The sequence below is a fragment of the Pteropus medius genome, unplaced genomic scaffold (assembly GCF_902729225.1).
Source record: "Pteropus medius unplaced genomic scaffold, Ma_sr-lr_union100, whole genome shotgun sequence".
Taxonomy (NCBI): domain Eukaryota; kingdom Metazoa; phylum Chordata; class Mammalia; order Chiroptera; family Pteropodidae; genus Pteropus; species Pteropus medius.
The window spans coordinates 3,116,464-3,143,924 of NW_024351733.1; the positions used below are offsets into that span (position 1 = coordinate 3,116,464).

A 27,461-nucleotide genomic window follows, 5' to 3' on the forward strand; every position below is an offset into this window, starting at 1 on the left:
CCCTCCCTCCCTCCTCTCTCTCTACCCCCTCCCTTCCTCTTTCCCTCCCTTTCTCCTTTCCTCTCTCCCTCTCTATTCCTCCCCGCCTCACATACACACACTCTCCCCTTTGAAAATTACATTACCAGCTGTCTTTGTTTTTTATCAGTAGAGAGAGGCAGCCCTTTAGGAAAGAAAAGTATTCAGTGTTTCTTCTTGGTGGCTCAATCTCTCTTTGTTAAAGAAGTTGCTTCTTTTATCTTAGATCTGAGAGAAAATGAGAAGAGGAAAACATTGTAAAATATAACCTTTATTTGTTGATAGACACCAGCTTGCCTTCAATTCTAGCTTTAATATTCTACCACTTCTAATTGACTTCTGCAACTTAAACCAAGAGAAAGGATAAATTCTGATAGTATGATTTTTAATTATAATTTTAAAATATTATCATATATTATATATATTAGAATGTGTGTGTATATATATATTTGGAAGGCACCATGTCAGTCTCTTCATATGTCAATGACCAAGAAAGTACTATAGTATTCATTGGCACACTGGTCTGAAAATCATCCATCTTTTGTTATTTTCAAGAATTTAAGATCTTTTTTCTCTGGCCATTTTCTCCATTCTATGGGCTTCTGTTCTAAATTTTACTTTTTTCACCAAGAAGGTATCTATAGATTTGGGTAAAGGTGGAAATCTTTCTGTAACAGTAAAAGGAACTTATGGTTGTCTTAATACTTAACAACTTACAGAATTCCCTAAAGGAGCATTTCCAAGCCAAGTTCCCGAGAACAGTAATGTTCTGTATGGTGTTAGTAACTCAGCCTTGAAAAAAAAATAGTTCTGGGGTCAATGAGATTTGGAAAACACTAGGTTATATGGATAAGCAAGTTTCTTTCCTGTTGGAATTCGTGAAGCCTTTAATACACATTGAGACTCTGAAGGAGGCCAGAGTCAGTAGCTCTTCTCCATACTTCATGTGACTATGGAATCCTTTCTCAGGGAAACCAATTTCTCACTAAATATACCATGAAACATAGTATGGCAATCTTTGCCCCAAAGTGATATTTGCCAAATGATTTAACGGCAAGAACTTCCTGCTGAAAGTAATAAAAACATGATCCAATTAAAAAGAAAATGCATATTTTTTTAAGACAAATGGGTCAACTCTCTTTTTCCTGAGGATTCTAGGCCCACCTCCCACCCCTTATGCTATGGAATTGCCTAACTGGAGAGAAACGTAGAATCTGTATGAGTTGTTTTCAAACTACTCATCAATGAATCTTAAAACTGGTTTAGTGACTTGCAACCAACCATTTTTTAATAGAAAGGATAGAACAGAGTAGAAATTATCAGAGTAGAGTGCAATAAGGAAGGTTAAGTTGTTGTTTTCTTACACTTTGTTTCAGTTAGTGGGTGTGTGTGTGTGTGTGTGTGTGTGTGAGTGTGTGTGTGTGTGTGTGTGTGTGTGTGTGTGTGTGTGTGTGTGTATACTATGTCACAATGCAAATATTTTTCTTCTATGGGTCGCAGTCAAATTTTGAGAGACACTAAACTACTCCAGCCCTGCCCTTATTTTACAAAATGACAAAATAGGTATAGAAAAGTCAAATGGAATAACCAAGGTCACAGAGATGGTTATAATAGATCTGGGACTGTAACCCAGTTTCTGAATTTCCAAGCCACACCTCACACTGCCTTACCCTTTAAGAACAAATACCCAAGCCAACGACTACCTAGTCCACCTGATATTACCACAGATTTTTTTCTCTAATATTCTTCTTGGTCTGGGCCATACAAAGTTGATTTACAGAGCCTGAATTTTTCTCTCGAGGCCTCTGGGCCAAGTGTCATCTTACCAATGGTACATGGAATATTGGTTAAGAGTACAGGATCTGGAATTAGAGTGATTCAAATACTGGCTCAGATACTTAATCTCTTTATCTTTAATATGAAAAAATGAGAATGATAGTAATAAATATCATCAATTTTAAGACAAACTTTTCCACCCGATGTTTTAACAGCTCTGTAATCAGAACATACCTATGGTCAGTGAGGTTTTTAATACAGTGGAATAGGGTAATATTATTTCAGAGCGTTATAGTGAAGATCAAATAGTTAATATATGTAAAACCCTTAGAACAGTACCTAAGACATAGTAAGTGCTATACAAGTGTTTACTGTTAGCATTAGAATTACTGTCAATATTACTGTAAACTTGACAGCATAACTTAGTATCTTAGTCAAACTAGACATGAAAGTATCATCCATTCTCTTGTGTTTAATTCTCAGTTTAAGTAGTTTCTCTCTTTTCTGAAAATATTTTTCATGGATCTAATCAGAAAGTCCAGTGTTTTGCATGTTATGAAAGTTCGATAGTTATTTGTGTAACTAATGAATAGATGAATAATCAGTGGATAAACCCTAATCTCTATAAGGTCAGGATGATTTTAGTCTTGTTGACAGTTATATTCTCTAGTATCTAACATGTTTTCTGGTACTTGGTAGATGTTCAATAAAATCATTTACAGAATAAATTTTCTTATACCCAAAAGAAAAAGGTAAATTTTCTGCTGACATTGATAATACACAATAGCATGAAATTTAGCATAGTGACTATCACGTAGTAGAAACTCAATAAATAATGTGACCTTTTATGTTTCCTCCCAGCAAAGACTAATAGCATTCATAACTTTACATGGTCCTCTTCATAAAATTCTACTGTGCCATGTAATATATTAAGGAAACAGGCTGACTTCAAAATGACAACACGATCACAACTGTATTAGAAAATAAAACAGAAGCAGCAGAAAGCTACACATAAAGAAAAGACTAGACATAGACTACATCAAAATGCAAGCAGCTATTGTGTTTTCTTTATACTTTTGCAGATTTTTTTTGTAATAAGCATGTATTACTTTTATAATGGAAAAAACAATAAAAGTCAAAAATTTTTATTCTCTAGCTTTTAACCCAGTGACCCCTTACAGTATTAAACTCTGTTGATGGCTATGGAACTCTGTAAGATGAATTTCCTTTTTACTGTTTCTTCTGAATTTAAAAGCTGTGAGTTTCATTGAGTGATCTTGTTCTCAGATTATGAGATGCTATAAAAAAGAAAGAACTAATCAGTTACTTTCTGCAGGCTTTATAATCTTAACCGCCTTAATTAGACCCCTGGTTAACTCTGTCTTGTTAAAGCAGCCCAAGTGTTTACAGTTTCCCTTTGCTACATAAGGCTAAAAAGTTTGTTACCATCTTGAAAGTTGCCAAACCTTCACCCTCATCTCCCCCCACTCACACACTTTGTAAAAAAATGTTGGGGAAAAACTTTAAGCCCATCTAATAATTGCTGACATTTCACTTAACAATGCTCTAATCTACACTATCGTTATCCTCAGGGGATGGGTGAATTTGAAATATGAGTAGGCCAATAATTTAAAGCTTCAGATCGGCCTAAAGAAGCCATCATGATAAAACTCAGGAAGAAACTTGCAACTACAAGTGAAATGCTTTTCAGCCTAAAGGTCTCTATCAGATAAAATCTCAAGGCAAAATAATTTGGGCCAATTTCTTCAGTCAAGTGCTATCCCAAGTGTTTGGGAATTTGGGACAAATGCCATCTAATTTATCAGTGATGCTGATAATGCCTCCATAAATTCATAGATAGCCTTTCAGATGCCCACAAAAAACAGTCACAGTGATAATAATTACATTCTTTTCTCAAAACCTATTTCCATGGCCCTTTCTCTTTCAGCTCAAATTTTTATCCTCCAATAAGACTTTAGATTTATTTGCTTCAGGGAATCCTTAGTAACAAAATTTTGCGTTGTTGGTCCTACATATCCATTTATTTGAGCACATGAGGAAGCTTACGAAAGTTCTGTTTCTGCTGTGGAAATTGATGTGCTGGAGCTAGCTTCTACTGACTCAAGAGAGCCAACTGTTAAGTATACAGAAATTGTGAGCCAATTGTTAAACTAACCTCTGGTGGCTTGCAATCACCCATAAGGGGAATATTTACCCCACAAAAATTGACAAATACTGCAAATCGAGGCTTTTTTTGTTTGTTCGTTTGCATAGCTGGGTTACCAAAACACTGCCCAATTTATTTATGTTAGATCACTCAAGTCCCCGAGGCAATGATCAGGATCCAAATCTCTGCCTTAGGCAGGATGACCACTGGTCCTGGTTTGTCTGGGATGTTCTTGGTTTTAGCACTGAAAGTCTCATGGCCCAGGAAACCTCCTCGGTCCAACATACGAGGATGGTTGGTCACCCTAGCCTTAGGTAAAGTTCTGTGGATATAGAGCCCTAGATGGAGATTCTTATACAAGTAATTTATCAGGAGAGTAGCTCTCAAGTGAAGAAGAGTAAGGGAAGCAGGAGAAAGTGAGGAAATGCCAATCAGCCATCAGGGAGCATCCATCACACCACAGAGTTGGCCCTGTTTTTGAGGCAAGAGAGCTGGGTGTTTGCCCCACAATGTCAGTCAGTCATTGGCTGCGGATTTCCGGAGAGTAATGGACAGCAAGGTAGTTCCCATTTCACTGAGGGAGGTTCTCTGGAGGTGGGAGCAATGGACCCATACCAGCCAACACTCACAGCAGCTGGAGATCGGTGCTACAATGGAGAAAAGTGATCTGAGTGGGACACCAATAGTGTGACTTCATGAAGCTACTACAATACCCCATGCATAATCTGGCTTTAGAACTAAATGGTGACATTTAGCTTGATTGCTAACACCACTCCATCACATACCTCCATGGGAATTAGTCTGGTGGCATGGCAGAGATGAAGCAAATGCCTGTTTCTTTCTTATTTCATCTTCCTCGTCCTGACAGTTTCCTCTGGGCCCCATGAGGACCTAGAACAGGGAGACCAGCACCACAGTTCTGCATCAGTTTCATGACACATGAGCACTATTTCAGTGGAATGCTAGCTGCAAAAGGTATATTTTTACACTTCCCAGAAAATGAAGGCATTTGTGAGCTTGGCCTAGGGTAGTATTTTGTCATCTGTCCCAAAATATAAGGCTTTGCACAACAGAAATGATGAAATCACATCCTTCTGGGCAAAAATCATTACTTTCATTTTTCCATTTTCAGAGCACAACCAGTTTGGGGATTACTAAATTCTTTTTAGCAAGAACTTTGAAGTGAGGACAAAAGGCAGCTTGTTCTTCTGTAGACTTACATAAACTGTTCCTGGTTTAAAAACCATTCTCTTGGATTTTTAAATATGCTTTCAGATATCAGCAATGAAAATCATCTTGAATTCAGTCTACTGCGGGTACTGCTATGTTATGAGCTATGTCTCCTTATAGCTATAAGGAAATAGGCTTAGGGGATGGGGTTTATTTTAAGGATACATGGAAACAAAAGGAAGAACGAGGAATAGTCACCATGAAGTATATGTTTACTTCTCTCTGTATATGCCTTTGCTGCTGTAGACTTCAGACTATCACAGTATAATAGCTACTCTCTCCTCTCTACTTTCTCTTCACTTATAGTTTCTACTGCCTTGTGACTTGTGTTTTCTTTTTTAGCTCTCTGACTTTTTCACTTCCCCACCTCTCTACCATCGATATTTCTCTCTACATATTACAATCAAATTCTCCAAGAAAGAGCATCTTTCTTGATTGGTTCAGCTATTTACTACCTACTTAAGATTAAGGCCACCTCATAGGCCACAAGCCAAACTATCTTTTTTGACCTGGGCACAATTGACTTTCTGGGCCAGACAATTATTTGTTGTGGGGACCATCCTGTGCATTGTAGGATGTTTAGCAACATCCCTGGCTTCTACTCACTGCATGCGATTAACACCCCCTCCCTCAGTTCTGACAACCAAAAATGTCTCCAGACATTGTCATATGTCCTCTGGAGGGCAAAAATGTCCCTGGTTGAGAACCACTCCTATATACCAACCCCTGGACAATGTTAGCCATGGTAATTGGGTCACATGGAACACTAAGAATCACTTATGTCTGAGGAATCACTTGAGACTACTTTGCTGGACTCCCGGGCCCCCTTCAATGAAGAGGATTGTCCTCAGCAGACAACCTTCAGTTGCCTGTCCTTTCAGGAATTGCCTCAGCTACCTCTCCCAAGATCACCCCCCTTTCAATGGCAGCTCCTAATCAATGCGGGAATATAAAGAACTGGCCATTTGGGCCCACTTGGGAGAACTCTAGCATTCTAGCTCAAAAGCTCCTGTGAGGTTGACTAAGACTGTCATTGGGTGTGCATCCCGGCTTTCCTGCTCCCTGTTGCCATTCCCGCTTCTTTCCTTTCCTTTCCACATGTGTCGATCCCCAGGGCACAGCTTACTAAATAACCTGCTCTCTAAATGTTGTCTCAGAGCCTGCTTCCGGGGAACCCAATCCGTGAGGGGTCAATACGACTGAGACATTTAGAAGCATCTGAGAAAAAGGCATTGTAACAGGCTCATTACGGTCACTGGGTAGTTTAATTTACTCCTGCTTTCATAATGAGGTTGATGATTTTATCCGGTGTATGTAGTGATTGACCATTATTTAAAGTGCCTGACCTCATGATCTCCAACATGGGTAAGGACTTTCAGGATAACGTTAAATTTCGTCAGTCTCTTGCCTTATACCTTGTTTATACGTCCTGATGACAGGTAACACTTAAAATGAAGGATAGTCAGTACAATAGATCATAAAAGGAAATGGGTTGGAGTGTGAGCACCATAAGGGTAAAGGGCATACTTTGCTCTTTTTTATTATTAATGTCATGCATCTAATACTTTACAGATAGATGCAGAATATGCCTTGATCGAATGAATAACTGAGTACTCTAAAGGTTATCCCCATTCTACTGCAACAGGAAAGAAGTCAGTCTGTACCTAGTCTGCATCCCTGGAAAAGTCCTGAAAAAGTTATGAGCTTCACTTTATTTTCAGCTGTCTAAGGATCGATGCATTCTGTCACTCAACAAATGTCTATTTAATGACCAATATAGGTCAAATGAGATCTGGGGAAACAGTGGTAAATAAAGAAAATTCCTCCATCATGGAGCTTAAACTTTAACAGGAGAAGGCAGTCAGGTCATGGTAAGTTTGACAAAAAAGAATAAAGCAGGCTAGAGGTAACAGGTGAGAGGAACCCTTAGGTGCAGTGGTCAGGGTGGTGACATTTAAGTAGAGAAGTGAGGGTGCAAGCCACACAGATAGGAGCAAGAAGCAAAGGATTCCAAGGTGGAGGAAACAGTAAATGCAAAGGCCATGACATGGAAACATGGCTCAGAGGATTTGAGGAACAACAAGGAGGCTAGTGTGGCTGAAGCCAAGGAAGCAAGGTGATGAATGAAGGAAGATCAATGAGTAGCCAAGAACTAGACCAGGTAGGGTCTTGTTAAAAGCCTTTGGTTAAAAGCCTTTGGAATTTGTTCTTAGTAAGAAGGAAAGGCTTAGGAGGGTTCTGAACTACAAAGTGACATATGACTTACTGTGCCCGTTAGCATTCATTCATTCATTCATTCATATATTGATTAACAAACACTAAGCACTTAGAATAATAAGATGGGAAAGACAAAATCCTGGCCTTGGGACACTGAAATTCTAACCAAAAGATATGATCCTGTAAACAAAAAATGCATGACCGTCTACAGTTGTGTTGTCGGAGTAGAGTGGAAGGAGGAATTAATTATGTAGTGAAGGAAAGAAGATGTTCTATATAGAATAGTGCTGATGCATATTGTGCCTGAGGCTACATGCAAATCCAAGGTAGAGAATACTTCATCTGATGGGAATCTAGCAAAGACTGCTTCTGATTGCTTGGCCTTTGATTTCACTAAGCAAGAGTCACAAAATGTATTTGGTGATGAGAATCAGGTTCCCCTTCTACTTAGTCATTTGTATAAGATGAATATCTCCCTTTCCAATTTTATATGTTGCCTCCTTATAGCTCTTTTGTTCAGAAAAGGGATTTCTTATGTATGTATAATGAATATAAATATAGGTTTTAGAGAGTGCTAATGTTTTAATGAGGTAGAGATAGGCAGAAAAGAAAGAATAATTGAAAGATTAGTCAACATGGGGCAGTTTGACTTGGAAAGAGAAAATCTGAGCAGGAAATGTCTGGGATAAAAAATCGGAAGAGAAATGGAATGGAAGGAGCTCATTTATGGTGTGAGTTAAGGACAGAAGGGATTTATTCTCAAAAGGTAACAAGTGAGAGTTCATGTCGTGGAACTTGACCTAGGTCAGCTATCAAAGGAAAGAGACCGATTCAAAAGACTTGGCCCAGGAGGCCTGGAGCAGATACATCTATTAGAGGTATCAGATGAAGAGGGAAATTTTGAACCAAATCTTCAGTTATTTCTGGAGCCCAACACAAAAGCTCACTAGAAACCTTGCTAACTGAGGGCAAAAAAAAAAAAAAAAAAAGGACAAAACAAGGTTTATGTCTTAAACAGGACAGGTCAGATAATTCCTCTAACATAAACCAGCCACACTAATTTAAACAGAAAAAAAAAAAAAAGATAGTACGTTCAGTAATGTGAAATTTAATCTAAAAATCGGAACTAAATATAGAAATTAAAATGAAAATGTCTTGTTTTATTTCTTTGTAAAAATCCTTAGCTATTTATTTTGAATTCCTAAGCAATATAATATAAAATGATAAAACAAAATTGACTTTCATACTTGACAGCAGCAGTAGAATGCCAAAGGAAGATCTGTCTCCTTTCATGTTTTACTACTCTGAGAACTATGTAAAAATGTTTAAGACTCAGAAAATAGCTGGAAGAGAAAGAAAAGGGATTATTTACTGGTGTTGCTTTCTAGGCCCATGTTTTGCTGGTTAACAGTCAGTTTTACTTTAGAACCACAGGTTCTCTTTCATTGGCCTGGTCAACCTGGGATTCCTCACAGCAGCAGTAAGTTAGTAATGGAATAAATAGCTTGATAATTCATTGCATTAATGATAGTAATGGTAATAGGGATAGGAATAGCAGTGCAAAAAAATATTGAGCACTTCTTGCTCTTAATATCGAGGAAGCATTTTACATGGATTAATCCGTTTAATCCTCAACGACCCTGTGAAATGGGGTTTATTATTGTCTCCATTTCACAGAAGAGAATACTGAGACTGGAGAAGTTTAATAACATATTCAAGTTCATACTTGCAATCATTACGGATTATCAGCTTCAGAGAAGGGGTTCCAGGGACTACTGAGTGGCAACTGACAAGTCTCAACTGCATAGACTAAAGGGGATATTAATCTTTGGGTGATATTAGAAAAAATGGCTAATAACAAATGAGGAGACTTCGCTTGGGAATTTTCTGTTCTTTAATCTCTGTGATGATCTTTCTTCTCTCTACCTCTGTCTCTCTCTCTATCTCTGTCTCTATCCCTATTTCTCTCCCTCCCTCCCTCTATATGAGAATAAAAAGCTTCTATTCTCATGCGTATGGGTGTGTGGGTCAACTATAGTTAGATGATCTAGATAAAGTTTGACTGGGAAGTTGTGCTTCAGGCTGCAGGTTGGCTGGGTTTGGCTCCAGGCTGGGAGTTCAGTTCGGATTGTCTATAAATGTTTTGAGGCCCAGGCTGAAGGATCGGAAGCTACCTGGGGCATATGCTTATGGCAAATCATTAGAGCACAAGAGGACAAGCCTCTGTTCATATTGTGTCTTCTAAAGCCCCATTGGCCAAAGCAAGTCACATGGTGAAGCCCAAGATCAAAGGCTGGGAAGCATACTCTGCCCACCATCAGGCTATGGCTAAAGAATAGATGTTTCATGCTTTTATAGTGGTGTGAAGAATTGGGACCAAAATTTCATTTCTCCCAACCCCTATTCCTTTCATTGCTGTCATATCTTTAGCTCTTTCTCACTCTTATCTTGCTTTCTAATGGATGTACATCCCATCTACAGTCATTTGGTTTTTAATATCTCACTTGCTCCCTACTGTCTCAGGTTTCAAATTGTACTTTCCTTGAAATTTCCCTGGTGCCTAATACAATACCATTCACACAGAGAACATTCAGCAAATGGTGTTGACTGCCTGCCGTCTTTTAAGTGCACATCTGGAGAGACACTAAAGGCACCTGGCAATATTGCACTGACTTGTTAGTAACCTGACTTAACTCAAATGGCCTAAAGACTATAGCCACCTTTACCCAGAGGAGAGTTCTGTGGTAATAGAGTCAGTCAATTCTGTTTGAAATTCTTCAGAAATTCTATGAGCATAATTCAGTCACAGCTCTATTTATATAGACACCTTTCCTCCCACATCTGGCCTTATGAAGCTTGATTTCTTTCTTAATGTCTTAATAATCACGATGAGGTTCTTGAAATTTTATATAAGTCAGTTTGAAGGAACATTTCTTTCATGAGTAATGCCACCAAATATTGTCTATTAGACTTTGTGGGACTGTGCAGCCAGCAGCACTGGATATTAGATATAGCATTTATCTCTGCAACTAAGTCACCTTGCCAAGTAGTTTAGTATAAATTGTTGACTTCCCAGAACATAAGCCTGATACTCTAAATGACCTGGCAATCTCCTAATGAATCCCATGGTGTAGTACATACAGTCCCTGATCTACAATGGTTTGACTTATGCTTTTTCGACTTTATGATGGTTCAAAAGTGATACATATTCTGTAGAAACCATACTTCGAATTTTGAAATATGATGTTTTCCCGGGCTAATGATATGTGGTATGATACCCTCTAGTGATGCTGGGCAGTGGCAATGAGCCACGGCTCCCAGTTGGCCACACAATCAGGAGGATAAACAACTGATATTCTACAATGTACTGTGTTGCCAGCATTTGGGGGATATTGTGTTTTCACATCCCATCCTGTCTACAAAATGCCTATCTGTGTCTCCTGCTTCTGGTGAGAAGAAGAAGGTAATTATTCTTGAGATAAAACTCAAGATAATTTCCCAACTGTAGGCTGATGTAAGTGTTCTGAGCACACTTAAGGTCAACTAGGCTAAGCGATGATGTTCAGTAAGTTAGGTGTATTCATGCATTTTCGATTTACGATATTTTCAACTTACGATAGGTTTGTTGGGACGTAACCCCATCGTAAGTCGAGGAGCATCTGTATTCTTTTCACCATATGCAATGGTCCCAGAGCTTAGTGTTATCTGTCTGACAGCTCATATAATATTTACAGGTTGTTATTCATGAGGAATTTTAGTTAGTCATAAAGATTTTCACAGCTATGGCAGACATTAGAGGTCTCATTTATCACTCTTGTGACCTTCCCCTCTGGAATGTAGCCCATCTGTCTCTACTGCTGAAATCTTTATGGAAAATCTGCCCATCTTTGAAAGTTTAGTAAGTGATCTTAAAGTTTTCATTGAATCTTTACTTTCGATATACGATATAGACATATAAAAGATTATTCTTATTTTAATTTAATGTTTTGAAAAGTGTTCAATTTAACCTGGCCTTTCAGTTAAATGACAGAAAACTTAATCTTGCTGCAGGAACTATATGCATCACATCAAAAGAAAATAGAAATCTTGCAGAAAACAATCACAATGGAGAAGTATGATATACACATACATATACATTCAGCATTGATAACTATATGAAAACTGGAACACTGTATTATAATCTTAATTATGACCTTAGGAAGTAAAAAAAAGTGGAAATGAGTTTTTTATATAATTTAATATTATAAAGAAAATCCGAAGCAAATTCCATAAATAAAGGAATGGGCTGGTTTGCAGAACAGGAGAGAGAACTGACAAACCTTCAGATGTCCCCTTCTCTACTTACATTCTTCTCCTTTAGTGCACAACTACTTTCCTTCTGTCCCCCACCCTCCTTCAAATTCTGTGATCTGGTTCAGCCTTCATCGCTCTTGTGAAATTGCCCTGTTGAAATTTCCACTGACCTCGTGACCAAATACATCTTTCTCTTCTATAAGCCTCCTTTCCTTAAAGAGTCAAGTTATTTTCGTAGCTTCAGCTATCATCTAGTATTCACGGTCTTGTCCTTTCACTTGAGTTTCAGTAGAGAGACCCATCTTCCAGATATTTTAACCTAAATATGTAATTCATCTGAAGTTTACCTCCCAGCTTATTTTTTTTTTCTGCCAGTGGAACTCCCAATTGCTTAGTAATTAAGCCTTAGAAGTTTAGAGTCATCTGTGATTCTCACCTTCATTGGACAACAAATTCACTGATGAACTGTCTCCTTGAACTCCACTCTCGGAACTATAGTCTATTGGGTATAGTACTACAAGGTCTTCTCTTTTCATCACGATAATCCTCTCATTATAAAACAGTCTGTGGCCTTCCGTTTTCCATTGCATCAAATATAAACTAGTCTGTTCATCATTTACACTGACGAATAGTGGACAAATGATCTATCTAAGAATGAAGGATCTGTTTTGCAGATGCTATCGGTCTAAGCAGACAGAGATATATAAAGAAGTACCGTAAGCCCAGGCTGTTAAATCATGTTCAAAGGTATTTCTCTCAGCCACACTTTATACCATACATGGCATGTTAATAATAATTAGGATTGGATTCTAATGCTGAAGACAAATGCTGCCCAGTTGAGGCAGAGAGTTCGATTCTAGGATTATCATCATTTAGATACCATCCTACAGATATGTGGTTACAAATGTTATTTGTATTGTGAATACCATTTTGCAAAGCAATTTCACATCTACCTTCTCATTTTATCCTGACATTTTGGGAAGGGAGATACCATTATTCCTATTTTGCATGTAAGAAAAACAAGGCTCTTATGCCAACTATACTTAAATTTTAAAAAATAGAATAGTATCTGCCACATAATTGATGCTCTATAAGTACCAGTTGAATAAGTGAGGAAAAAAAGAAAAAGGAGGCTCAGGGAAAAAACAAGACTTGCTTAACATCATGCAGTGAAGATGGAGTCAACACTCAAATCCCGTTGTCCCGAATGTGTGTTCCGGATACTTTTTACTTGTTCCGGATACTTCTCAAGATGTCGGGTTGGGCTTTGAGATAGAAAGCCAATGTACTGAGTGTCTTTCTGAACTCAGAAAGTTTACGGTCTACCATGGGAAGAAAGAGTGTGAGAGTCACGTTCCCAAATAATCCACTATATCAGGCAGTGTATCTAATGTACCTTGAGATTTATACCAACTAAACACCATTGACTTGCAGAAAATGGATTTTTCTCTTTCCACCTGGATCAATAAAGAAAGACTCCTGTTGACAGGAGTGTAATTTGTGTAAAACACCTTTAAAATGTTCATAGTCTTTAACCAAATAAATATACTTCTAGGAATTTTGCTTAGGAAATTAACAAAAATGTGTGCAAAGATTTATCTGCAAAGATATTCATTGTAGCCTTACTTATAACAGTGAAAACCTGGAAACAACTGATTTTTTCAATAAATTATGGTACATCCATTAACGGAATACTGTTCAGCCATTTAAAATGTGAGCCAGGAATGATGTGAGCAGCCGCACATGGTTTGAGTGGATGGTAATAGTTCAATCAGAAGCAGGTTTGGCTACATGTAACAGAAAACTCAGATAACAGTGGTTTACGCAAGGTAGACGTTTATAAGTTTATCACACAGAAATCTAGAAATAAGCTGGAATAGTGACAACATATTCATCAGGAACCTAGAGTCCTCATTTTTTTTTTTCTCAGCCATTCTTAGTGTATGACTTCTGTCGCATAGGTTGTCAAGGCCGTGCCCACATCCTCTGTGGCATTCACCACGCCTAGGCACACCAAACTCAGGCTTCTAACTACACATGCCTGTGATTCTGCCTTTAAGGCCTTCTCTGGCCATCGGAGCCTGTTCACCAGCACGAGGCATAGGCCACAAGTGCCAGGGAGTTAAGGACCCCCCCCAGACGCCAGGAGTAGCCTCAAGCAGTAGTAAATAAATACTCCAGTTCCTCACCCCTGGTGGGTAGATAGTTCTGAAGTGTATTCTACACTGAAGCCCCCACATGCACTGAGCCCCAGGTGCCCAAAGCAGTAATGCATCTTTCGTCAACTTTCTTCTCTTCCCTGTCTTACTTCAGGCTCTTTCTTTTACCAGTGCTTCCTTGAATTACTATTCAAACTACTCGCACTCACATTCTTGTTTCCATGTCTGCTTCTGAGGGATTGCAACCAAGATTGCTTCCATTCTCCTGGTTTCTACAGCTCTGGCCATCATCACATACATGTTCCAGGCGGGAAGAAGGATGGGAAAAGGACAAAAGCTGCCTCGCAATCGAGTCGGCCACTTTTAATGCACTTTGCCTCTCCATATGCACTTTCCACACTTCCCTGACTTGCTCTGGGCCTTGAGAGGTTCATCTGTGTGGGCTGCATGAATGGGATCCCCAACCCTCTAGCTCTGAGTTGGGCTTAGCCAAAGGGGAGCCATGATAGGAGATGGGTAGGAAGATAGAGAATAGGTTGGAATATTTATTCCCTAGCCTCCCTCCCAGCCTGCTTCTCTTGAGCAAAGATCTTGTCACATGAACCTCTTCACCAGTACATATGCATTCTTGCTCATTTGTGGGACAATGGGGAGGGCAGGCTCATTTGCTCTCTACTTTTTCTCTTCCCCCTCTCTGTCCCTCTCCCTCTCCCGCTCTGTTCTCGTAATGGCTCTCACTCCTTGCCGGGCAGACCTAAGAGTGGTTATGCTATTAATATTATCCCTTGTGATTTCCCTACACCCCGCACAGACCTTCGTGACCAACCCTTTTACTAAATTCTATTAAACTTACCCAATTTGAATGTGACATCAGTTTCCTTTCTGGACTCTGACTAGTACACTCCCATTATAACATATGTTCATCTAAAACCTGATCTCATTATATAATAACATCCTTGATGGCACGGAACCTCTTTCTCTACCACACCCTACCCTACTCCACCTCTGCCTGCAGATACCTAGCACAGGAACATACACATTACTTATGTTCAGTAGATACCAGTTGACTGATTTTAATGCCGGAATATTAGATGTGCTCATTGGAAAATATCCTCAAAGACTGAAATTAAGTGCAAAGTAGCAAGAGCTGGGTCTGTTTTATTTACTTCATTAGCGCCAGCACTTTGTGCAGTACCTAGTACATAGTAGGTGCTCGGTAAAAATGTATGGCGTAATGAGTGAAGGAATGTTAGGTATTGTTTTTATTTCTTTAAAAATTGGGGCTCTGTTTTTGTCTTTCAGATGAAAATAGGTCTCATCTTAGCTCTTTGAAAATTAGCTTCTCTGAAATGATTGGATGATTTGATTTTGACATCTAGAACAGGACCGATGGTGGAGATTACAGATCACAGGGAAGCAGATTTTTCCCCGAATAGAAGGAGGCTGTAGTCTTCAGCCATGCCACCCTGAACGTGCTCGATCTTGTCTGATCTCGGAAGCTAAGCAGGGTCAGGCCTGGTTAGTGCTTGGATGAGAGACCACCTAGGAAGACGAGGTGCCGTAGGTGTAAATAAGTAAATAAATGAATGAATGAATGAACGAATGAATGAATGAATAAAAGGAGGCTGTTGCTAATCATCATTAAAGCTACAGAAAATTCAAAAGAACCCCTCCAGGATCTGGTAACAATGAAGTTTTTCAAGCAGCTCCTGGAAAATCATTTGGTGGGTTTGGAGGAAATCGTGTAGAGGGTAAATTTAGATATCAGATATAGATATCTGATATAGACAACTGGGACTAGATGACATGACAATCCCTTTTAAGAAGTTTTTATTTACTCAGTTTTTTGGCAAATATTTATAGACTAGCTGTTTCATACCGCACATGATAAAAAAGAACAAAGCACAAAGACCAGACAGACCTGGCTGTAATCCTGGATGCACTCTTAATAGCTACGTGACCAGGCTTAGTTTACTGACCATTTCTGAGCCTCACTGTCTTCATGGATGATAATGGAATCACATGACCTCATAGGATGTTTGGGGGGATTACATTAAGGAGCATACAATGCAGGGCAGCTAGTAGACATGCAACATATTTGTTTTCTCCATTTCCTAAATCATCTGACTTCAGTTTGTGTAATAAATCAAAATTAAGATCTAATACTAACTTTGGATGTTAGACATGCGATCCCATGTGATCTTAACTGTTTTGTCATTTGCAAAATGAAAATAGTAATAATAGCTGCCTCACAGGTCACGATGAGTATCAAATGAGCTAATCGAGGCCCTGTTCCAGGTACATAAGAGGTTTCCCTCCATCACCCCCCCCCCCCCCCCACAATTCTTCTGGATCAGTCATTCTCAGTGGGCAATATTGCCCCAAGGGGCAAAAAATTGTTTCCTAGGGGACAAAAAAATCTTACTTTTATGTATAACACAGATACATAAAATACATAAACAGATATACAGTATTGTCTGTGGTATTAAAATTTCAATGGGGGGGCAAGTAGGTAGATTAGGAAAAAATATCTATAAAGATACCTGAGGGTAGGGGCTGGGGCGGGGGATAGTGAGAAAGAGGCCATTGCTGTATAGTCAATTCCCTTGATACGATGTGTCCATAAAACCATTACTGGAATTTGCATACTTCCGAGGAGCTAGGTGCCAGTAGCTCATCAATCTTCCCTAATACCTTTTTCTTAACCCCGTAGGTATGGCTTCTCTTTTGTCTCCAATGAATGCTATGTTATTTATTTTTATAATCTACCTCAACTTTTGGAGGACCCAACTATGCTATAAAACTCCAAATTTACCAAATATAAGAAAAGTAGAAAGATTAATGAGTCTTTGTGGGGTCTGAATTCCAGAGAGTGCTCTTTAGGCACAGTTTGAATAACATTAGCATTCTTTTTAATGTTCTGGCTTGGCCCCTGTGTCGATTAAAATACGGCTTAACGCCGGGGTGCATCACTTGGCACATTCTGTTCATCATGCGTTAAAAAATAGTTGAAATAAGAACTTCTAAACAAAGTGTGGCCTGTGTTTGTGATTTCCAAAACCACCTTGGGCACAGTATTGAATCCTGTCACCTCGAGAGAGGAAAAGCATTTGAAAGTAGAATTGCTAGCCTTTCTTGCTCTTAATAACGAACTGCAAGGAGAAATTCAGAGTTTGGTTTTGGAATACATAAACTCATGTGTAGTTTGCTATTTAAATTCAGTAGGCAATACCCCCATAGTGCTGATGCCATATGCTAATCTGAATCACAAACCTACATTGGAATTACACGTAGTGGCTGTAGAAACATCTGTATAAGAAAATATGAAAGGACAGCACAGTCTCATATAAAAACTATTTGCCAATAAATCTGCTTTTGATGGGCTACTAAAAATGGACGCACCAGACATAAAAAATGTGTGCACCTATTATGTAGGCTAGCTTTGTGAAGGATGGCAAGCTTCCACTGGTACATGAGATAAGAAATGGCATGTTGTTGGCGTCGGCACTCCTGCGAGAAATGAAATGATAATTCTGAGACACACTTATGAGAGTTACCATATATTTGATCAATTTTAAATATATGCAAGACCAGATTTATCTGGCCGCCCCAAACAGAATTGCCGACAATTCTTTAACAATATCTTAAGAAGGCACACTGAATCCAATCACACAGAACCATCATCTGATTGGGTGTTATTTCTAAAGCGAGTAGTTCCAGTGTGTGTGATGAGAAATGGGGGAAGGCCACTGTTTGTTATTTTCCTTTTTTTTGCACCAAGACATTTTTTAGCACAAAATTTCAGGGTTTCAAATGATGACTGCAAAGCAGTTACTTAGGTGCATTTATAAACTGTGAGTCAAAGGGCAAAAAACATCTTTCAGCACAAAAAAATTCACTGAATCTCACCATTGGATCCATCTGATAGCTACACATAGGCAAAAGACTTTTTTTTAATTAACCACTTTATGTACAATTTATATACTCTATAAAAAATTGAGAACTCCAATTATAAAAGCTGAAAATTTCATTTTGATTTGGAACTTAGAATATTCTTTTTAAATCTTTTCAACTATTTAGTTCAAGCATATTCTGATTACTGGCATGTTATGGAATTTTTTTTTCCTTTTAATATTTAACAATGCAAAGTCAACAATAGGTACTCAGTGTAGATCTAGTCATTAGCTCAGCTGGGTACCACTGCTTTTCCTCAGTCTCTTGCTGGATTTTCTGCTTTAATGTTCCTCCTTTCAAGCAGAGAGCCCCTGAGGCAGGCCAGACAGCCAATACACTCTCCAGCGCACATCTCTCTGAGAGAGGCCTAGGAATAAAGTAGGAAATCCGAAATGACTCTTCTGCTACCAGAAAACGTACCCAGCATTCTCCAAGTCAAAAAGATTTTCTGGACTATTAGAATAATAAAGGACTGGAAAAGGATAATGAGAGGAACTGTGAGACCCAGCCTGTAGAGATCTTGAAGAAAAGAATAGCTGTTATTTTCTCAGATGAGGCATTCATAGGCTTGACAGTACCCCCAATGGAGGCTGGCCCAAAGGCTCTCTGGAGTTCTTTTCTTCTTCTTATGATCCTTTGATTTTTTTTTTTTTTTTTTGCTTTTTTAAAAATTGAAGTATAACTGACATACAACATTGTATTCGCTTCAGGTGTACAACACAATGATTCAATATTTGTATATATTGCGAAATGATCACCACTATAAGTCTAGTTAATATCGTCACCATTCTGATGCTGTGATTTTCAGAAGAGAGTGCACTGAGCAGCCAGGACCTATGATTTCTGGCTCTCCATCATGTTTCCTGCTCGAGAGAGCTTGGGTTTTTAGGTTAGTCCATCAGACTCTGCCCAAGTCGGTCACGGAGTCCAGCCTAAGTTCTCAACTCTGGTCTTACTTACTCTGTGAACTAATCTGAGCAAAAGAACTGAAAAGAAGAAAAACGGACAAGGGAAGAGTCAGGCAGAGAATGAGAAAGACAGAGGGGAGAGGAATAGAAAAAGAAGGACAAAGAGATTTAAGTCAAGGGACTACCTCAAAACAGCAGATAAATGTCTTTTTTTCCCCCATATTAAAGATCTGTCTGCCAAAATGAAAAGGAATAATTAGCAACTAAATTCAAACCCATGTTCTATATCTTTTAAATGTCATATTGCCAAGGTACAAAGCAGCATGTCTGGTTGAAGGTTGCGTGATTCTCTCCATTACTCTATATGAAACAAAGAGTCTGTCGTTTCATTACCCTTAAATTGTCTGGCAGTGGGTAAAGTTAACTTTTATCAGAAGCTGTTCTTTCATATTATACAGTGTAGTGAAGGATATATTAGCTTTGACGTTTTGTTACATCTCAATACACTGTGGAGTGAATTTACTGTGAGACTAATTTAGAAGGGAGCTTTTCATAGGAGGAAATAATGATCAGCATCAGCTGTGCTTCAAATTATAAGCAGGATGAAAGTTCAGGGGGAAAATAGACATACACATAAAATTGCTAGATGTTAATAAGAATGCTTCTTATATTCCTGGTCGTATTCTATGTCTCTTAGAACTCTAGTTTCTTAAAACACTATTCAGAAGGAAGATTTTATTGTTGATGAAATGTTATAATACCTCCCAACATAATTATTTTGTCTTAAAGAAAGAAAAAAAAACTATCAGATTAAACAGTATATAAAAGGTATTTTTCAGGTTCTGCTTTGGGAAAGAAAAAAAACCCCTACAATTTAAGCATTTAAAACACAGTTTAAAGATGATTGATTTGACTAATGCACAATAAAGTCATCATAAAGTGAATTCCCCGTACATGAAATTTAATTTCACCTATAGGATTCATCACTCATCACAAAAGTTTTATTATTCTCTGGTATCAGATGCCATTCTCTCACTTTTGGTTCTTTTCTAATAAGATCGTGCTGGTCAGCTGACATTTTAAGGCATCAATTAAACATGTATAATAGGTAAATAAAATCGGTAACAGCTAAATAGAGAGAAACACAAACATATCAGAGTGATAAGTGTAGTACTTTCTCTTCAATTACTTGGAATGTAAATATATCGCAGAGAGATGTTTCAGCTGCTAAACTAATAAAACCCAGTCAGTCAAATAGTAAAAGATATCAGAAGCAGCAACATGAAGTATTATAAGACAAGCACCCAATGGAGACACATAAGAGAAAACCTATCAGTTTACTCATTTACTTCCTTATCTGTTCTATAGGTATAGCAGTAGAATATTTTTTTTTTCTTTGCATTTGTCTTTGTACCTGAATGAGTTCAATTTCACTAAGATTTGTACAGAAACTTCAGAACAGCCAGTTAATCCATCCTGTCTTCATGGGCAACTGAGTAAATAGACTGATATCAGTGTAAAATTGTAATTCTGGAGATTAATGTTGTCTTTCCTGTTTGCGGTGAACTTGACCTCCTTGCCTTTTTTTTTTTTCTTTTTCAGCTTCTGTCCAGGGTCCCTGGGAGAGAGCCATTTCGCCAAACAAAGTGCCCTACTATATCAAGTAAGTTGGAAACATCACATTCTTTAAAGAGCATTTATTGTGGCTAATCTGTATATTCACAAATGAATTTATTTTTAAAATGTGACATTAGCCTGGCCTGCAATACATAGCTCTTTCTCCCCCAAGGAAGCTTGGATAATCACCTCATGCTTAAATTACCACTGAAAATTTGCTGATGCAATAGGGAGCTGCCTTTAGGAAAAATCCATTTAATGCCGCATATATGTTATGTTTTGTGATTGGAAGTGGTGTAGATTTTTCATACTAGAACAAAAAGCTGCAGATAATATTACTGGTAGTGGAAGTGAATATTTACAAGAACAACTTATTATATTGAGGGGTTTCCTCGCATTTTTTATTCAGACAAAGATAGAAGATTTCTGCAGCTATATGTATACAAACTGTTTTAGGTGAATAAATACTTCGTGAACCCAAAAAGCAGTCAGCAGCAGTCCTGGATTTGTGGAGCTGAGGTATTCATTCTCAATATATAGCACTCAGCATTTTTCACATAACAACAGAATGATACTGTTTTCTGGAGCCATTTGTGCCAGTCAAAAGAATACAGGTACTTAGAAGCACCTTCTGCAGGATGTTGCATGAAATACAAATTATGATACATTGGGTCGACATGGAAGAGAGAGAGGAGAGACAATGTTGAGTTATTATTATACTTTAACAGTTTCTCATCAATTATGGGAGTCCAACTTAAATTAAACTTTGAATCACCTACCTCAACAACAATCGAAATTAATCAGATTCATTAAATAGTCTTCAATACCAACTAAAGTCTTCGAACTTGCTTCTGCCACGAGGCTGACTAAAAATTGTTAAATGTTTGTCTATTTTTCCGGCCTGCCATCTTTTATCAAGTCTGTTTTTATTCTTCCGCTACCCGTCAATTCTTCATAATTCAGTTCTAAAGCAATAACAGCAGTCCTAGGTCTTCATTACGACGGTTCTCAAGAAATTTGATTTCATGCCTCATTTTTGTTAACTCAGAGGAATGGGGGTGAGGAGACTCTTTTAGCTCTTCAAGGAGAGACATATCCTTTAAAAAAGGTGTGTCATAAATTTTTCCAGACGAGGTATCTCTTAATTTAAAAAAGTCTCCCTTAATATACTTTGATCCTGCTTTTTGATTTTCTTATTTTTAATTTTTATTTTATTTTTGTTATATATTATTAACTTAGTCACTCTATGTATTTTAAATATCCATTTCAAATCACCTGTTTCACTAAATAATATACTGACTTAGACACGCACTGTATTGTTTACATCCTCTCTATATTTTATGGAAGTATTTTATTCGAACTCTCTCCAGTCATCTTCTACATTAATGTCTCCATTGTGACAAATTTTTCTTTCTGATTAAGATGTTCGAGATCAACTACTTCTCAACTCATTTATAAAGCTCTCACTTTATTCAGTCTTTATGAGCTGAAATAAAGACTTTTGAGGTCAAGGTTTTAGGACCACCTGAGAATCCAAGACATCTTTAAGCCATTATTCTCCAAATCATTACTCATTTGGGGTTCATTAATAATGTTCTCCTGGACATTCCTAAGTCCCCTTCCCCTCCCCAGTCCCACTGTCCTTTGCTCAAATCCTTAAATATTTGTCTTGTCCTTTGCTCAAATCCTTAAATATTTGTCTTCTCCTCCCTGATGTTACACCTACTACGAAAGATCCCAGTACTTTGTTGTGGGGAAGAGAAAATGAATTCGGACCAAAAAGTAAAGAGGATGCCAATTCCAAGAAAGCCGTAATCCCCCATGTAAATTAATCTCTTGCTCTTCCTCGTGGAATCAGAGGGCAGCTACTCTCTACTCGTCCTCCTATTTGTCCAGGGCTCCTTCACCAACTCGAAGATCATGGTAGCGGTATTGGTAAGGGCACAGATCTGGGAATAAGAAAATTTGATTCCTAGTCCTGGCTCTGTTATTAGTTGATCGTATGGCCTCAAGCAAGTCATTTTAACCTATACAAACCTTGGTTTCTCATTGGTAAAATAAAGGAGTTTGACGAGATGAAATCTAAGGTCCTTTTTAGCTGGAAGAATCAATGAGCGTGACTCATTCCACAGTCTTATCCAAATTCAAAAACTTAAGACCTCAGCTTTTTTCAAGAAGTTTACCTTTATTTTTTAAATTCTTTAATTATTAACATAATACAAATTCTTAGTTTAAAAAAAAAAAAATCAGGAATTCTATTTTGCCACTGTTTAATTAGCTTCAGATATGCCCTCTCAACCCTTTTCAGTTTCTTCAGGCACCTATTCAAAGAGCTCAAATCTTGGTGTATAATTTAGGACTATTATTCTTCCTAGTTTAATGCTATGAGACATAAAACAATAGACAGGAAAAATTAAGTAGAAAGGTGAATATAGAGACCTTAAAAGCCTCTGAGGTGATCAGTTCCTTGGAATGAGGAATTACATAATTAATCAAAGATATCTCTGAAACTTTATGGAGATTAATTCTGTCTGTAATTATAATCTTTGAAAATAAGGATTATATAATTTCTCAAATATACATCTAAAATATTAAGCTGTAATATACGGAGAACACATGTTCAGAAAATATACATCGAACAGATTATTAATGTCATTGAGATTTATTATTCCATATTACTGTTGTCTAAGATATTCTGTTTATAGCACATTACTTTGATGTTCAAGGTTCAGTGGACTTCACGCACTGGCAAATGCCATTCATAATTTGAGATGTCTTGTTGGTCCACAAAGAACAATAACGATAAATTTATAATGACATTATTTCAACCAGCCCCCATTTTTCGTCTTATCAGTCTTGCCTTATACTCAAGAATTTTTACCACACATTTCCAGCTGCAAAGCCAGATGTCTTCTCTGGATATATATTTTTTAATGCTTTATAATTTTCTCCTTTTCATTGCTGGGATAAACTGATCGACTAAGTAACAAGAGGTTCCTACACCACTAGCACAGCTCCAGTTAATTTTTGAGTTATGCACTCATCCTTAAGGTTGTAAATCATTAATATCTTCTGCTCTGGATTACAAATCAGGCAGTGTTTATGCCTGCGTTATGACACCAGCTATTCATATGATGCTAAGAACCTTGATTTTGATACTTTAAACTACATGTTTGTCTAGTTTATTAGTTCATAGCATACATCATTGTTACAGTTTCATATTCCCTCTCCCTTGGGGCTCTCCTATTCCTGCCAGCATCTCTTTCAGGTTATTTGATTACAGCTTTCATTGCCACTGAAAAAATAATCACCAACAATGTTCAACCTGTTACAACTGCCTTTTCCACTCTCTGCCATTTTGTAGTTTTTTGGCCTACTGTCAAACTCATGAAAATTTCAATATAATAGCCTTTAACCAGCTGCTGCATATTCTGTTAGGAGTTCTTTCACCTTTTTATGTTGCATATGCCCATATGGGTAAACCAAATGGAACCAAGAGCTAGGACTCTACTGCTTTCTTAATCAGTTCAAAAATTATTCTCCTATATTCTGAACTGTCAAAAGAATTAAGAAATCCTAAACTTGCATGCAGTCTGTGCCTGCATAGATGACATAATAAGAGCGTAAGAAATAGCACACTAGGTTAGAGCAACAGGGCAACTAGCCCAGAACTCTGTCTCAGATGCAGGCGCCAATGACTGTTTCATCAGTTAACCTAGTAATTTTCATTTTAAAAAAGTAGGATGCCTTATAAACAAGATGGCACTGAGTATATCCAATGGTTTCTTAAACTTTTCCCATTCTCCACTTAGTCCTTGTCTTAGGTATATAAGTTCTATACATTTACTGATTTCTTTATAAATACATGCAGGTATATTTCAGTTCTTCTTCAGTCTACATCCTTTAAACTCAAGGGATGATCCCAAGGAAGTGCTATGGAATTCAGGCCGTACACCTGAGACTAATATAGTACTGTGTGCCAACTATAATTGAAAAACGAAAAATATTAAAATTCTAAAAAAAAAAAAAAAAAAGCCATAGCTGTGGCGGGGCTTCCTGATGGACTTTTTCCTCGTGGAAGTTGGACGGCTGTGGGTCAGGAGCAGGAGCGGTCGGAACAGAGCTCCAGTGCAGCTGCTACCGCGTCTTCCTCAAAGAGTACAGATGTTGTCTTAATGACCTTAATCTACCCTTCTCTCCGCTCTCAATCCTAGGCGTGTTCCTACAGCTACTTAGTTTATCTCAGTTGCTCACAGCTTTCAGGGGGTTCCTGCTGAATAAAATGCAATATGAAACCTCCCTGGCTGAAGCCAAGAGTCTCTTCGGTCAACATTATTATTATTGCTGTGACTGCCACCCAAATTGCTGGCTGGAGTTCTTGCTGTCCTGTCTTCTTATGGTTGCCATTCCCATGGCGCTACTAGTACAAGTATTTGACTCTCTGCATGGAATTGTGGCCGTCTTCCTAGACTTAACCTTTCGGCGTTTGTGTGTTCTTGTAACCTGCTGGTCTATTTTGAACTAAACTGATGAATCTTGTTCTGAGTATACGTACCCATGCTCCCTAACACAGTAGCCAGCACTTGAGTTTTGACTCCACCTCCCTCCACACCATATTGCTCCTAGGACTACATTCTGGGCAATTTTTTTGATTCTAAATTCATCCCATATTTAAAGCATATCTTACCCTCATTCTTTCTCCAGCTCTCTATTATTCGTTCCAGGAGTTGCTCTGATTCAAGTTTTAGTTAGTTTATTTGTTCCTTCAAGTTATCGATTGCTATTTCAGTACCTGTATTTATATAGAGAAGATGCAGTCAGTCCTCAGCTATGTCTCAGCTTTAACGGCAATCACCATGCTAAATATCTGTGCTGGCAGGTTCTCAGCGGATATATCTTCTGAGAATGAGCTAGATTGTCATCATAAAGAACACTGGATTATGGTATCCAACTTAGAAAACATTCCCCCGTGTCTCATTCCTGATACCTCACTGTTCTAGGAATGATATCAGTCTTCTGACATTAAGTTGAACACTGGTCGAGATAGGCAGATTTTCTTAGTTTTTATTACAATATGAACATCTCGCGTAGTATATAATTTTGTGCTGTTTCTGGTAAGATCCTTCCCATGTATATTTTCCTTCAAGATATGTCTTTTAGCAGCCGACAACACAATATGAAATAACAGAAACAGTAAATAGACCAGGCATCAGAAGACTCGAAGTCTAGTTCCAGCTTTGCTATTAACTAGCTAGTTGATCAAAGGTGAATCACTTATATTCTCTGGGCCTCAGTTTCTCCACCTGTCATCTAAGGGGGCTGAATCACATGATATCATAAGTCATTTCCAGTCCTGACATTCTCTGATTTTATAAATGTTGACTTTGAAATAGAAATTGTAATGGTTTTCTAGAGGAGTGGAAATGAATCTTCACATCGCCCTTGAGGACTCTTATTGCACCATCAATCTTATCAGGATAGGAAGGACAAATAATATTAAACCTTTTACTTAACTGTTTAGCACCACTGATAATAGGAAGTGGATGTAACAGAGAATCAGCTGTCTAATTTCAACTGTCAGTCTTTGAGGAAACTGGTGAATATCTCTGGGTAATTAAATTTGTGAAATTGCTGCCAAAAGCCTGGTGCTCTGACTTTTCAAAAGTCTTTAGTACACAGAGATAACCTGGAGGTCAGTCTTCTCTGCTGTGCTTTCTCCTCCGCAGTTTGATGGTTCCAGAGGTCACATTAGCTGAGTCTCATTAAGCTCTGGAACCACAATGAAGGAATAGTCAGTAATTCATAATTGATGATATAATCATGAAAACAACTCCGTTTAAGATATTAACTGAAAGAGAGTGAATGAGATGCCATAGTGCTATGCAGAATCCTGATTCTGGCCTTTGCTTTCATAGACCCTGTTGGTATATGTAGATGTTGTTATCTTCTGTCTCTTATAGGTTCGCAAAAAAAAAAAAACCTCACAACTTTCTTTATAGTTTCATAAGCTGATACACATAACCTTGACTGAAATAACAGACTCCAAGAGGATCGGTGTTGTATCTCTTTTTGTAGCATAGTGTCTCACATATAGCACGTGCTCAGTAGATATTTGAATTAATAAAAAATGAATGAACACAGACCATTAATTCTATGTGCTTTACAGTTTCCTGATTCCTTCAAAAAATCTTCTAGTGCCTGTGTGTCAATTTAGATAAACGGCCCGAATATGTCTCTCATATCCTCTAGACATCGACTTTAATATTATAAAGTGTGCTGAGTCAGAGTTTCTCATGTCTCTTATAGACGGTGCCTACGAGACAATTCTTAGCATATATGTCTGAACGGTACATGCCAAATCCTGAGGTCTATAGATTCTCAAGTCTCTATCTAACGATATGATTCAGAGTATAACTCAGCCCATCTAGGACTGAGTTTCCTCATCAACAATAAGGAAATAGAATTAGATAATGCCTCAGATCACTCTGAGTTCTGGCTTTCTTTGTTTCAGTAGAACTAGAGTCTTTTTGTTTTTCCTAAGCATCACTTGTGATTCTTCTTCTGGTTTTCCAGTGGTCAATAGAGCTTTAAGTTGATCAACTGCTGTGTTTCTCTAAGCATTTGTGTACAAGAACTACTTTGGGGGCTGGGAACTAGTAGCTACTGAATCTTAAGAGAATGACATTGTTAAGTTTTTATTTTACAGAAAATTTTTGTAGCATTCTGCATATGTAATGCTTAAAGAGGTGGCATGTATACATATACACATATATGGAGCAGCTAAAATACAATATCATGTACAGGCCCCAAATCTTTCATATTACACAGGTGTAGCATAGGCGTCCCCAGCCTCATTGATGGCACTTTTGGTAATGTGACAGTGTATATAAAATATATTTTGGTCTGTCTCCCTCAAAGAGGAGGAAATTATTTCAACTCCTCCTTCATTTTCTTTCTCTCACTTTCTTAAACATGCTCTTTCTTCCATAATCTTGTGGTGGAAAACAACATGGACTGTGGAATCAAATAAATCTGCATTTGAGACCCAGCTTTATCATAGTCTGACTCCGTTATTTGAATAATTTACTTAACCTCACAACCATTCCACTTTCTGGCACATAA

The 27,461-nt window shown here is 37.9% G+C and overlaps 1 protein-coding gene and 1 pseudogene across 1 annotated transcript in view; both read left to right on the plus strand.

Moving 5' to 3' along the window:
• Window positions 1-27,461, plus strand: part of DMD (dystrophin) — a 1,897,222-nt gene that overhangs the window by 1,692,361 nt on the left and 177,400 nt on the right. Inside the window, 1 exon segment of the mRNA XM_039846417.1 lies at window positions 20,325-20,385. Within this exon segment, the coding sequence (XP_039702351.1) occupies window positions 20,325-20,385 (61 nt within the window).
• LOC120589037 (uncharacterized) lies at window positions 15,309-15,427 on the plus strand (annotated as a pseudogene).